Here is a 12981-nt window from a genome sequence, read left to right as displayed (position 1 = left end):
CTTAACTATGTAGCTTCTGTGAGACATGTGAGGAAACAATTTTTCATATTATGTGGGAATGCCAGAAGGTTCAGGAGCTTTTACATAGTTTTACTATTCTTTGTGAATCTCATAATATAGACTTTCCAAAAGATAGTTGTAATTTCATATTTGGGAATCCAAAACCCAACAATACTGAATTAAATACAATATTTTTAAGTATTAAATCATTTATATACAGAACTAAATGTCGGAATGAGGTTTTAAAATTACAAGCATTACGTGGAGATATTAAAACATTGCTATCTACTATGAAATATAGTGCAACAAAAAGTAATCAAATTAATGATTTTAATGAAAAATGGAAAGACTGGCTTCTACTCATGTAAGACCCTGAAACCAGACGCCCTAAGACCTTTTGCAATGCTTGGACATACATATACCACTATTTATTTCTATGAACATGCTTTTCTGTTCTTCTTTCACCATTTCTCATCCCTCTTTCTCTCTCTCTCTTTCTCTCTCTCTCTCTCTCTCTCTCTCTCTCTCTCTCTCGTCCTCTCTCTCTCAATTGTCACTATTATATTTTTTGTATTTATTTATAATATGTATTAATGATGTTTTGATGTTAATAAGATATTATAAACATGTATATATTGTGACAATTGGTATAAATAATAAAATAAAAAAAATTAAAAAAAAAAGTTGACAGTATATCTTAATACAACAACAAAAATAATAATAATAATAATAAAAAAGAAATGGACAATTAATGTACGTTAATCACCTGCCTACTGATACATGTTTATTGTATTCGTTTTTTAATGTAAACAATTTCCGCTTTTTAAAAAAAAAAAAATGATTTTTCGAGGAAATATAAGGCAAAGGAAAGAAATAAAAAAGCAATGGCAAATATGTCTTATTGAGTACTGAGATAAAAAAAAATGGATCAAAGCAAATTAGATACACACCATACTTATCTATTCGAACCAAAAGGATCGAATATTATCAATTATTAATTTGATTATTTATAATTGATAACGCATAACTTGTCGACAACGATAGATCCCTTATACAATTATGTTTTAACAATATACAGTCATACATGAATATGAAACTCCAGTAAGTATACTTCTGAATAATGGCAACTCCCTTCACAAATGAAATAATACAGTACAATTATTTAACAAAACTGGAATGCATTATACATTTTATCAAAAGGAGAAAATGAAAAGAGGAAAAATTTGTAATTTTTACCTTTATTTGTCTGTCTGCTGACAATAGTTATATAAAAATAGGACCTTAACGATTGTTGGGAGAAAATGCGTATAATGAAGCTCAGTTTACGAATCAATGGACTCCTGTTTTTTAAAGTAAAAGATAGTAACACGCAAAAGTTTTAAAGTTGATTTTTTTCTTTCACAAAATTGAGTAATTAAATCAGTGCTATGTAGATTTACAGACTTGAGGTGAGGAACATTGAATTTTTATGTAGCATATATTTTCACTGCTTACCTGTTAACAGGTGTTATTCAATAACAGCATTTGAATAATGAACACTAATTCAATTTAAAAATAGTTCGGTTTGGAAATCCCAATTAATATTCAAAAAATATTTTGCACAATGAAATAAGTAAACAACTGATAGTGTCCAAATGCATATATTTCGCAATAGTACTTCTTACCTTGTTAAAATTGAAAACAAGTGAATATGTTGTCTAAAAGAAAATATAAGTCATTGACAGATAATCTGACGAATTTTTATTTTTTCAATTTATGAGAAACACTAGATAATTATAAAACTACATGTACCCAACAGAAGCATGAGAAGATATTTATTATTAATTAGCTTCCTCCAAAACCCCATTACATATATGATGTAAATCAACCGGATATATGCTAAGACCAAAGAACCTGGTTTACGGAAAATGCATCGGATTTCTTTTATGTAGATTACAATGGACTTAAAGTACAGATTTCCAAATAAACAAACTTTAATGCGCCGTTTAGATCTTTAATATTCAGAATGTTATTTTCTTGTCGCTAAATAAATTATTAATGATAACTTCTTATGATTAAATGAAATATGTTTAATATTAAGATTTCAAAAACCGCAGGCTTGGGGAATTCCACCATTTGGTTGTATATATATTTGGCAATTTTTGATTTTTTTGTCAATTTGGAAGAAACAAAATAAGGTATGTAGTTGATGTTAGCCGCTTATATAAAGGCAGAAACAAAGATTTCTTTAGAGTTAATCAATCAATAAAGTTTTTTTTTCTTTAAAAAGAATTAGAGAGAGAGAAGGAGAGTCACATAGACTTAATTTAAATAATAAAAAATAAAAATAACATTTGAATAGAACCAATGCCTTATCTTGTGTGATGTATTTTGTATTTTTCAATGTTTAATTCACATCATTTATTTATAAATTGACAGATGAGTTCCTCAGCTTTCCTTGTTGTTTTGTTTGCTGTGTTTGTGATAGGTAAGTTTAATAGAAAACAACACTGCACTGCCTTACCTATACACTCATAATTGCATTAATTATTCAGAAAATGCATACATCTTATGAAAGATCAGATTTTTAAATAAAGATCCATCACTAGTTGTTATTGTCACTTTTTTCATCATTGTCTGTTATATTTGAATTGTTTAGACTATTAGGTCATTTCTATTTAAGACACCACCAGAGCCAGTAGCCGCTACCGTATCATTGATTTCAACAGACCTCTAACCTGGGAACAGGCTCGGGATGAGTGTCGAAGAACAAGAGGCTGGGACCTAGTTAAAATTGAAAACAGAAACGAGGACCAAGCTCTGAAAACCTTTCTCGCCGGAGAGTGCAGTAAGTTAAACGTTAATCAATTTTTTTAGTTGTTTCATAAGTGGGATAACTTCTTTTAAAAATGTCAACAAAATATTTGCATTTCCTGAAATATTTTTGTAGAATATAACCAGTTGTAGAGGTTCTTTTAAATAAATAATAATACACTGTTATGTCAAATATAAAACATCTTTCTGAACATATTGAATTCTACTTCTTTGACGCAATATAAACTTTAGATGATAAATCATTTAAAACAATGAAATCAAGAGATTCTGTAAGAATTGTCCTCTGAAAACAAATTATCTCTTCACGCGCTCCAATACATATCAGAATGTAATGGCAAAGTTCATTTGGTATAGGCAACTCCAAATCTCTAGATCTGTTAGATGAAAACAAAAATGGCACTTTATATAATAAATGAGATGTAAAGCTTCATTAAATAAAATTTACATTGTTATTGGAGGAAATACAAATAAAGATTGCTATAAGTTACAGGAAAAATCAGGAGCATCCAGGTCTTGCAAATTAATATTCCAATTATCTATCGGATCAAAAGAAAAAAAAATGAAATCACAATTGCACTGAAAAGGAAGATGATTTTGTGAAAATCTCGTAAAATTTTAATCAGTTGTTTAAGTGTAGTTGCGGAATGGAAATGGATACCCCTAAGTGTTACAGATGCAAGGAAATAAGGACACCCTCATCTCTTTATACCCCTGCATAAAAAAAAAAATTTGTATATTATAAAGGGAAATTATTTCATTAGGCACTCTTACACATCCTTGTGATTTTTTGTCTGTAATTTTGCATTTGATTTTTACAGATAGCGGTGGTGACGGTTGGTTTATCGGTGGACAATCAGAAAATGGCGCTTGGTCCTGGGCAGATGGCTCTGAAATGATTTATAACAATTTTCCCATCGAAAGATCAACACGCACTGGAATAATACCCCAAACCGTGGTCAAAAACTTTGCTGTCATTTTCAAAAGCGATCTCCAGTGGGGCTATGTGACTTCTCGTCCAATCCCAAGGATGGGATACATCTGTGAAAGAACAACATGTTAACATGTGTGATTTTTAAATAAAATAAAAACAAAATACATTTTTTCTTTTCTTCTTCAGTAGATATCAAAGATGAAATTTAATATTACGTGTATTATCTTTTTAAATTGTGTACCCTTTATTATGTTGACATGCTTTAATTTATACCATAATGTTAAAGTTGCAAAATCAGACCCTACATGTACGTTGGTCTTTATATTACTAAACTGATATATGATAGCTAGTTAAGCATATGGTTTCTGAGACTTTCATAAGATTTAAACAAGACGTTTTTTGAACCTGGTAAATTCTCAAAAAATCTTTAGAATGTATGATTTTAATATGGTATGAAAGCTGTTTTTCAGTCGAATCTCTGATTCAGACGACCTACAGTAAATATTTGTGTTGATGTTACACAGACTTTATAACGCGAATGTCATCTACAACAAAAAAATATTGCAACAGACATAATTCGCGATCGTTTGCTGGCTTTTCGACATATTGAAAAATTTTCCTATTATCTAAGTGCAATTTACATATATCAACTGCACAGATGTAAACAAGCATTCGTAATCAATTTTTAAACATTCAATCTCAGCACAGAAAAATCCTAGTGAAAACTTTAGCAGAAATTAAAATTTGACATCTAATCCATTCTAAATGTAATTTTGTTTCAATTAAAGCTTATGAAAAGTTTTCCCATCGCAAATGTGAACAATAGAAGTTTATAAATGTTCTTTTTTTCTATCATTGAAATATTTAATTACAAATTTGCAGCAAAATTTTCCCATGTCAAATTTCCAGCTCATATTGCTTTAATTTTTCTGCCGTTTTTTAATTTTATTTTGTGAGGGCAATGAAGGACAAATGCTCTCTTTAAGTGCTAAATTGTTATTATTTTGAGAAAAAAATCTCGACCTTATGATCCTCTTTTAACGACAGAATTTATAGTGAAAACAATATTGAGAAAAACTCAAAATCAATCTATGCCAAAACAACAAGTATTTTTTAGACAAGCTGTTATACAGAATCCCATACGTATGCTTCAGTTTTTGAGCAGTTGTTCATGTATCATTGTCAACCTACGTGACAAATCATATTTACGGTGGGTAGGTACTAATAATTTGTCTGTGACTTAAAGCAAAATTATTTGTCCGAAGAGTACACTAGCCAGGAGGTAAGGTAAGTTTTACCACCATTGAAGCATTTGCCTTTAACAGCTGAATGTTTCAGGTGAGTTTGCTTTGCGTCCCAGAAAGTAATGTCAGCGGTTATAGTAAGTACTAGAATAGTTGAAGCTTTATATTTTTTCCATTTGAAATTCTGCAGAAATCTCAAACTGTATTTATAATTCAATGACCAAGACGTCTTCTGAAAGTCTGATAACGATTTTTCCTTCAGGACATCTACCGCTATAATGGTTATAAAACATTCTTTTAGTCATATACTGGATTTGAAGGAGGACATTATTACATAAAATATGTACCATTCTTCTTTTTTTAAAGTTTAAAGTTCGAAAATTATGTCTACTAGAACTTCAATTCTGCAGTGAAAAATCTTAAAAATGATTGGCTTTAAAATATCCTTATATTTTGTTAAAAATTTTAAAAAATATTTTAATGATTCAATATGTTTCTAACATGATGATGTTATTATAAATCATCAATAACCAAACAAGCATTCTACATGAACAGTGATTTTATCCATTTATACTTATTAAATATCAACACTCAATTTTGACATATATCAGTAATAAATAAACTGCATGAGTGCTCAGATTTTATCATGCATGTCATTTAAAATCATTTAAGAAAATAGTCCATGATCAAGTATCAGTGAAAATGAGTTTTATTCCTCCTTCCCCCAAAGGAAAGCAGGAGATGTAGTCTAAAAGTCATTTCAAAACCTGCATCCCGAAAAGTCAACTGCAATAAGAGATACATTTGATACTTGATGAATAGTCATATTTCTAAAATTTATGAAATAAAAAAAAAAAGGATAACAAAATGTGTTCAACCTAAAAAAAATCTACGGAAAACATAAATCTCTGTAAAGTTAAAATCACCACCCAACCCCGAAATTCCATAAGTGGAATCAAATGCCTAGAAAGTGTAAACATCTTCTGTTTCTAAGTCATGTTTGTCATAGCTTATGTTCAAGAATTGACATAAAACTGAAACAGTCTAAATATTTACTTGTTCTTTCGATGCTAGAGATGTTTCAGTTTAGGCCGGTGCATGATGTCCGTCACTCATTTATACTGCTCAGTTAAATGAAACGTAGACATAAACTGAATAGGATGTGCATGTATATCAATTTTATAATCAATGTCTTGCTCTTTCTATTCTAACCTGATAAACTTTTAAATATGTAAGAAAATGAAAACAAAGTTATGTTTTTGTTTGTTTAAATCATATGTCACTTTATTATTTTCTCAGAAAACAATGGCGTTGCTTTTATGTAAATTTTTCTTTCGTGGTTAACGTACATCTTCCCTTAAGCTTTTTACTGTGTATTTTTTACAATTGATGTAATAGAATATCAACCTTAATAAATTACAAACTACCTGTTTATCCCTAATTACGCTACTATTGACAGAGCTTTGGCAAATATGAATATTTCAAAATAGTTTAATCGTAAAATCACTGTAATTATTTTCTTTATTTTTAGATATTAAGAGATCAAAGCAACTAGAGAAGAATGATACTGCTATCTTTCCTCCTCCTTTCCGCTATTTTTGTTTCTGAAGGTAGGTTATCAATAAGAGTTTGTATTCTTACAACTAAACAAAAATAACAAACTAAAGAAAAAATTGGAATAATTATTTTTTTTTTAATAAATTGCATACCATTTTTTCAAATAGAAGAGGTGAAGCAATAAATCATTATGATGTGTACATGTATATATATGTATTTTCTCAGTATGACAAATGCTGAAAAAAATGTTAGTAATTGTAAGTTATAATCCCAACCGAATGTATTCCGTAGAAAAGGAAATTAAATTAAATAATTACAATTTTATAACTTATATATACACATGTATAATTCGAAATAGGTTTCTTTATAAACATTTATCAAAGAAATGAAGATATGATTGAGAAGAGACGTGTTAAAACGTAACACTACTAAACCCTTAATAATTATTTTTTAACAAAAATCATTAACAATTACAAAACTCGTACAATAATTTTCTAAACTTCATTCCTAAAAAACAAAAAGAATTGAGAAAATGCATACAAGCATTGGATACTTTTTTCCACCTTATATTACTTTGAAGTTGTTAGTCCATGCATCCTGCATGGCATATTGCATCATATATGTAAATATTATCTATGTATACATTATATAATTTTAGTAGCGTTTTAAATGAATAATCAGTAACACAGAGAAACATTGTTTGTGTAAATTTGATTGTTTAGCCTGTCAGGTGGGATTCTATGGCTGGAGATGCGACCAGGAATGTGGTTTTTGTGGAGGAGACGGTGCATGTGGCAAATACACTGGATACTGTTCTAGTGATTGTTTGCCAAAGTACTGGGGTTTAAAGTGTAAGAAGACCTGTTCTCCTAACTGTGCTGGATCTGGAAATTGTAGCAGGTATGTAAATTGGAATTATAATCCTTATTATAAACATGAATCATAATCATTAATAATAAAATTTCATGGGGACACAAATCCATTTGAATTGCTACAGTATTTTATAATCAGTGATTTTTAGCTCTCCTTTTCTGACTACATTTTATCTGGCGTCCGTCTGTTAATTTGTCTGTCTGTAAAACATTTTTGGGTCATCGTCTTAAGAACTACTGGGCCAATTTTGACCAACGTTGTCAAAAAGCATCCTTGTGTGAAGGGATATTCAAATTTTTCAGTTGAAATGAATGGAAATAATTAAAAATTAATAAGAATTAGATGTAAACTTTTTTAAATCATCCTCTCAAGAAATAATGGACTAGAAACTTGAAGAATGAAGTTTGTTCAAATCAGGAACTCAAGCATAAGATTGGGTCACAATGGAGGATTAAGTTTTACATTTAAGAAATAAACAACATTATTTAGTGAACATGGCGTTATGAATAGCAATTGCTCTGCTGGCATATTCCATGATGCGCGTTAGCGCATCATGGATAATATGCCAGCAGAGCTATTGCTATTCATAACGCCATGTTCACTAAATAATCGTTGTTTATTACTTATATTTGCATTCTTTGATGTTGTCAAGAATATCAGAGGAAATCCTGGCTTACGTAAGGATGTGGCTTGTTGTCTTCAGTAAAGAAAAACACACGGCTTTAAAATTAGTATACCTGATCATTGCACCTTTTCTCTAATAAATCACAAACAATTTATAAAGTAGTAGCCTCTTTTAAAACACAGTTATCTAGATACAATCTGCGCCGTCGTTACATTCTCTTAATTTTTGTTTTGATGCAGATGTGACGTCATCGATCAACGTTATTGAAACCCTCTGACAAAAATCAATAATACAGCCGTTTGATGAAAAGAGAATGCTTTAATAATCATTATAACTCCAGAATGTTTTTCTATATGTTTTTTTTCCTATTTATTTTTAAGAGCTGAAACTGTTCTTGAAATAGACAAACTATTAAATTAAAGAAATTTTGCTTTTCCTGAATGTTTTATCACCCTTGTGTGAAGAGTTATCGTTCTTTGTACAAATATGCAAAAATATGATAAGAAAAAATAAAAATATGGCAATTCTTTTCAATTTTAAAAAAATTTTATTATACAATTAAATACATTGGCAAAAATTAAATTTTTAAAGATATAAAACAGCAATTCTAAATTGTTCTGAATTTCTTTTTTTCCAAAAATTATTATTAAAAAGTTTACATTTATTCCTTTGACTAAACACTTCGTATATATACTTCTCAACACGACTTAGGAGTGTAGAAGAGCTTGTACTACACGAGTGCTAAAGAGCAATGAGAGCACTCATAGCAAGAGCAGTTGCGTTCATAGAGCTATGAATGCAGTTAAAGTCTGCAGGTTCATAGTGAGAGAGAGCAGTGGATATGCAAATATAAGATATTATACGTCCACTGGGTGTGAGTGGGATAGCTCTTTTATCAAACCCGCGACAGAGAACTATTCCCCGAGGGCTTGCCCGAGGGGAATAGTTCCTGTCAAGGGTTTGATAAAAGAGCTATCCTACTCACAACCAGTGCATAAGCGCTTTTTATACTGATGTATAATATAATTTCTGAGGTTTGAATTTTTTTGAATTAAGATTATTCTGCAAGAATAATCTGAAATCCTGGTGACGTCACAATGCTACTTAAGTCATTATGACATCATCATTTAAAGATTTATCATCAGTCAATAGATTTATCGCTGGAAATCAAAATTTGGAGGCAACAATTGTATGAAAATTTTCCGAGGGTGGATAGCAAATTAAAACTATACCCCGGGGTATAGCTTTGCTATGCGTGAACTATAAAGGATAGCTATTTTAACTTCTGAACTTTATAAAGGAAACATTTTAACAGAAGTATAATAAATGGAATCATCTTTAAAAATCTTAAGCACAACAAAGTCGGAATTAGTCATGTTCAATCTGAAGCATCCTCATGTACTGTTATAAGATTCAAGTTTGTTCAAATCATGACTCCCGTGGGTATGGTGGAACCACAATAAAAGTTTTCTATAAAATATTAATCATTTTAAATTAACAAACTTAAAAAAAAAAAACAAAGTTACTATTATAGTCAATTTGATGCGGAATTATTCCTAGGTAGTGAATATTCAATAATGCTCAAATCATGACCCCTTGAGGTAGGGTGGAGCCACAGTGGAGGATCAAAGTCTTACATAGGAAAGTGCAGGAAAAATATTTTCAAAAACAAAGCAATAAGTCAAACTGACATGGAAGCATCCCCAAGTATTGGCGATTCACATTTGTTCAAGGCATTCCCCAGTAGTTGGATGGGTCAAAATTATACAAATAAACCGTATATGAAACATCATTGAAATTCTTCTTCTCCAGAACAATAGTCATGCATTTGTTAAATGAATATGGAAGCATACCCAGGTAGTGTAGGTTCAATTTTGCTCAAATCAACTCCAACCCCCCACGCCACAGGGTAGAGTTTCAGACATCTTTTAAAGTCTATTTTCAAGAACATACTAAGCCAAAATATGTCATATGAATATAGAAGCATCTATCTTCAGAACGTTTAGATTCAATTTTCTCCAAAACATGGCACCTGTTGTGCAAAGAACAGGTGATCAAAGCTTTGCATATGACAGCTTTACATATGAAAATATAGGAGAAGAAATCTGCGGTTAGGGTCCATGAGCATCTTATTTTTGTTGTTGTGTCATAGGTATACTTCGTTTTGTGATGATGGATGTAAGCCAGGATACAGGGGGTTCTCATGTAGAGGCACCTGTCCCAGAAACTGCGGGGGAGACGGAAGTTGTGACATAACTACTACGTTTTGTCTTCATGGATGCAAACCTGGTTACTCTGGGTACAACTGTTCTTGGAAAAACTAATAAGAAAATTATTTATCCAAGCAGCATTTTAACTACATTTATACCCGCTTCCTAAGAAACAATAAAATGTTTTATTATATACTGTACAATTTTATCAATTTCAAGAATATTTTCAAAGATGAAAAGAATGTTGTATACATGTAATAAAAAAAATTATACCCGTCTCTCTATATGTGTTTTTTTTAAATATCTGCTTGGTATTTTGAGACTGAAGAACAAACAAGCTTATTACAAATGAATTTCACAGTAAATGAAGAAGCAAATTACCCTATAACTGTAAACACTTAATTTGATACATAGGTTTTTATTTGTCTAAGTACATTTTGGGAATAATTTTCTTATATTGAGTACCACCACTTGCCAATAGACGGCTGCAATTTTCAAACATACACTCGGCACTTGTGTCCATTAAGAAGTAAGATGCTTTTTTTTCTTTTTAGCATCTACGGCAATACGAAACGGTCTCTATGTGAGATTCATTCTTTCGACGTCAAGATCGACTCATTACTGCACGACTCTAGGGTTCCTGTTTTGTACCACTTTGGCATAACAATCATCATGTACGTTTATTCGACAAGCAACAGTAATCGATATTTAAACAAATTTAAAATTAACGCTCTTTGATGAAAACTAAATATTTTTTTCTATTTGTCTCTTTATTCTGAAATGATCTTCCATTTGACATAATATAGATCACAAATGTGTTCCAACGAATTTGAAACACTTATCATACCAGTTTAGATTATATAAAAAATAAATAGGTTAAATGCGTCAGGCAACAGTTCAGAAAAAATGTCAAGGTAAATTTATCCAAGTTGGAAGGCTGTCTGAATCATTTCAGAATATTTGGTAAAGTAGGTTTATATGCAGTACAATTCGAGTGAATTAGACACAGGATATGTAGATTTATTCTCTTTAATAGATGATGCATTGATAACATTTATAAGGATGAAAGAAATGGTGATTTGATTATAAATACTTCTTTGCATAAAATTATCGAGAGTATTATAAAACATTTTTTTTCTTTAAAAATATCAACAACAAAATGCTGAATGTTATGCCACACAAAGGTAAGATGACAAATGAATGTCATTTAGTTTTCACAGGCTAATTAAAAACAATCTAATGAAAGTAGTGTTATGTTTTATTATGCTGTGGCATATTTTATCATTAATTAACAATATACAATGAACAATTTAATTCTCACTGACAGTGTTTATAATGAGGGGAGACCATCATTACTATAAATCTCTGCTTGAAAGGAAAGACAAAGTATGATATACGGAAAAATATTATAGGGGAAAAAATATTTATTATGCACTAAAATTTCATTATGATTTTTGTCTGGAACTCTAGCATTTCTTTTAAATAGATATGGGGTGACGGCTGGTTTATTGGCGGACAATCAGAAAATGGCGCCTGGTCCTGGACAGACGTCTCTGAAATGATTTATAACTTTTTTTTCCAATAGAAACACATAAGAAAAATCCACAATCACTGGGATAAACCCTCAAATCGTGGTGAGAAAATAACAATATCATGAAAGCTATTTTATGCACCAAGCATTTCATTCGCATATGGTTTATAAAACTTTCATGACATTCTAAAAAATTTTTTCAAACCTATGTGATTCTCTGAATGTCTCTGAAGAATATATTGAAGTGATATGTTAGCTGTTTATCAGTCGAAGAACCAATCAATTGCAACCTTGACAAATGACCTGTGACAAAGAGAACTTTCTCTTTCATAGTGATGTAACTCTGAGTTTATAATGCAAAGGTCTTCTACAACAAGAAAAATCTGCAAAAGACATACTTGTTTTCTTTATTTGCTTTTTGAAATTTTTTTCCTATGATATTAATGTAATTTACATATATCAACTACTGCACAGGTGTAAACAACCTATATACATTTGTGTAAATCAATTTTGAAACTTACAATCTCTGCATATAACAATCCTGGTAAAAACTAAGGTTGAAATTTATTTTTTTTTTCTCATATCATCCATTCTTGCAAATAAAATATATCCATCTGAAATTTGAATTGCATTTTCTCTTTATTTTAGTGCTAATAATTATTTTAAGAATAAATATCGACCTCGTGTTCAAATTTCTTTACCGCTAAGATCTGTAGTACTCCTTACAAAGTTGTCTGTCCACAAAAATCGGATCTTTTAAAATTATGAATTGTAAACAACATTGAAGGAATCAAAATAAAAATCAATCTATGCCGGAACAGCACAAGCTGTTATACAGATCACATATGTATGTTTCAATATTTGAGCAGATATCAACCTGTGACAAATTAAATTCAATTTTGTTATATAATCCATTCTTGCAAGTAACAATCACCAATCTGGAATCTGATTTGCTTTCTCAATCTTTTTTTTTTTGGCCTTTTTTAAAGTTATCAGCAGTTCTATTTTCGTATTAATATGAAACAGAATTTGTTTAAAATTGTATACGTGAACAAGAGAAACGCTTGTTGTGGCTTTCAACTCGAAATTTAGATATATTGAAGACGGATTGTCAATTAACAAGGTTATTTCCATTTTCATGTTGACACGAATTATTCCGGTGAGCTTGAAATAAAAGGTACCACAGAGTCTGACAC

The 12981-nt window shown here is 30.4% G+C and overlaps 2 protein-coding genes across 2 annotated transcripts; both read left to right on the top strand.

The window, feature by feature from the left end:
- Nucleotides 1–2070: 2070 nt before the first annotated feature.
- On the top strand, nucleotides 2071–3911 carry LOC134270249 (uncharacterized). The gene is made up of 4 exons (XM_062752447.1): nucleotides 2071–2177; nucleotides 2419–2467; nucleotides 2663–2827; nucleotides 3633–3911. The coding sequence occupies exons 2-4, from the start codon at nucleotides 2419–2421 to the stop codon at nucleotides 3872–3874; spliced, it is 456 nt and encodes a 151-aa protein (XP_062608431.1). The 5' UTR covers nucleotides 2071–2177; the 3' UTR covers nucleotides 3875–3911.
- Nucleotides 3912–6520: 2609 nt separating this feature from the next.
- Nucleotides 6521–10526, top strand: LOC134270251 (scavenger receptor class F member 1-like). The gene is made up of 3 exons (XM_062752451.1): nucleotides 6521–6599; nucleotides 7269–7446; nucleotides 10197–10526. The coding sequence occupies exons 1-3, from the start codon at nucleotides 6551–6553 to the stop codon at nucleotides 10366–10368; spliced, it is 399 nt and encodes a 132-aa protein (XP_062608435.1). The 5' UTR covers nucleotides 6521–6550; the 3' UTR covers nucleotides 10369–10526.
- The last annotated feature ends 2455 nt before the right edge of the window (nucleotides 10527–12981 follow it).

This window comes from Saccostrea cucullata, unplaced genomic scaffold (genome assembly GCF_032062105.1).
Source record: "Saccostrea cucullata isolate Sc308-1 unplaced genomic scaffold, CSIRO_AGI_Scuc_v1 ctg49, whole genome shotgun sequence".
Classification (NCBI taxonomy): domain Eukaryota; kingdom Metazoa; phylum Mollusca; class Bivalvia; order Ostreida; family Ostreidae; genus Saccostrea; species Saccostrea cuccullata.
Note: the sequence above shows the minus strand (reverse complement) of the source record. Positions and strands in the feature narration are given on the sequence as shown.